This window comes from Sphaeroforma arctica (genome assembly GCF_001186125.1).
Source record: "Sphaeroforma arctica JP610 unplaced genomic scaffold supercont1.742, whole genome shotgun sequence".
Taxonomy (NCBI): domain Eukaryota; class Ichthyosporea; order Ichthyophonida; genus Sphaeroforma; species Sphaeroforma arctica.
Window position 1 is genome coordinate 44139 of NW_014039816.1, and position 1956 is coordinate 46094.

General features: G+C 39.9%; 1 protein-coding gene across 1 annotated transcript in view; it reads right to left on the minus strand.

Annotated features, from left to right (window-relative positions):
* Nucleotides 1-231, minus strand: part of SARC_08340 (hypothetical protein) — a 9427-nt gene extending 9196 nt beyond the window's left edge. Inside the window, exon 1 of the mRNA XM_014297694.1 lies at nucleotides 1-231. This exon is cut by the window's left edge and continues 69 nt beyond it. Coding sequence (XP_014153169.1) covers nucleotides 1-15 — 15 coding nt within the window. The 5' untranslated portion in view covers nucleotides 16-231.
* Nucleotides 232-1956: the final 1725 nt, after the last annotated feature.

Below are 1956 nucleotides of genomic sequence, written 5' to 3' on the forward strand. Positions count from 1 at the left end.
TGAAATCAAGGACATATTGGAAGTTACTATGATATTAAGTACTACCTATTTAATCTACGCTATAGCTATGTAATTAAAACTTAAGCTTGGTATTGATATACTGAGAAACCGGATCTAATGTACAGCCACATGTACAACTTCTTCTTTACCTATAGAGTGAGGTGCTACAGTGCTTGGTTGCTGCTTTTTAAATACTGCAATTAGAAACTCGAAAAATGTGGGTATGTATTCTGTTGCGGTGTAGAACTGTAAGTGTAGGGTGCTCGGACTTTATATTATGACTCATATTTATTATTATTTTATATCACCAGCTGTATCAGGCAACAAATGCGCACTGTGTAGACCTCAAAGTGTAGAGTAACGACTATGCGAACTTGCGAAGTATGAGTATAGAATTATGTACGTACAACTGTTAATAGATACTACATACTCTTTTTGTTTTTGGTTTCGTTTTTGTCAAAAAATTATACAAAATGTAGAGATAAAACAAAGGAACATTAGAGAAGCCAAGCGTGAAAATTCAAAAATTGACGAAACGATTGAACGAGCAACAATTGTTTTACCATAGCCTCCTAAAAAGAACAAGGAGGCTATAGGGTTTTTTACACACAACAAAATTACAACTTTACAACAAGAGAGAGAGAGAGAGAGAGAGAGAGAGATAGAGAGAGAGAGAGAAAGAGAGATAGAGAGCGTCAGGAGAGTGATCAGAGAGAAGGAGAGAGTCAGGAGAGTGATCAGTACTGATCAGTGAACTGAACACTGAACACTGAAGTTCTGAACAGGTCTCAGTGAACTTCAGTGAAGCTGTGAACAGTGAGTGAAGTGAAGTCACTTGTGTCATCTCTCATCACTCTCCCTCTCTATTGTGTGAACAACTGAACACTGAACACAGTGCACACTGCAGTTGACTGCACACTGCACAGTCAGTGAGTCAGAGTGGAAAACCGAATATGTATGTAAAACCACTTTTTAGCCGTTCTGAGACCAGGCCTGACTCAGACTGACTGAGACCACTGAGAGAGTATGAGCACCGGTTTGTAATTTCAAGTTTGTTTTTAAAGAAAAAACAAAAAAACAAAAGAATACTCGCAGTCGTCCAGTTGGACGTCACAGTCGTCACTCTCGCCGTCTCTCGCGTCACCCTCTCTCTCTCTCGCGTCGGCGAAGTTGCGAACCGGTCAGACCGAGAGTCGAGACACTCGGGTTTTCGAGAGAGAGCCATGGTCAAGAGTTGAAAAGAGTAAAGAGTCAAATATTGACAATTCTACGAGTTAGATAACTATGCGGAAGACATTTTATCAAGGCCTGGTTTTAATGATAAAGTTTTTTATCTGGGGTGTGTTTGTCGTTTGACTTATGACTATGGCATATGTCTCAGACTCTCAGACTGTCTCAGTGTGTATGTAGTGTGTACTGTGTTGTATGTATGCTATATTTTAAGTAGTAGACGAGCTGAGGACTGAGGAACTAAGAGTGGATTTCTGGACAATAGGTCGGCTATTCAGATATGATGAGTCGTTTGAGCAGTAGCCAAGGCAACCATTGAATTCTCGAGCACTGGCCACCACTCATGACTCACGACTCACGAGTCCACCACTCCACAGTCCACACACATCTCTCCACTGCTCCAGTCTCCACTCTCCACACCACTGACCAGACCGTCACACGACAAAAAACAAAACAAAAAACTCAACAGTGTCGATATTTATGCGCCCAAGTAAGACGACCTTGGCCCAACTGCCCAAGTACCGAACTATTAGGTGTGTACACTAACAAAAAGGTATCTGTCAAGTATCAGTTTTCGGTACATACTCTACACTCATCATTCTGTTCTGTGATATCATTAAACCGCAATTATTTTTACAGAATATAAAACTCTAACACATATATATATATATAATAGAAATATATATATATACATACATACATACATACATACTTACACACACACAC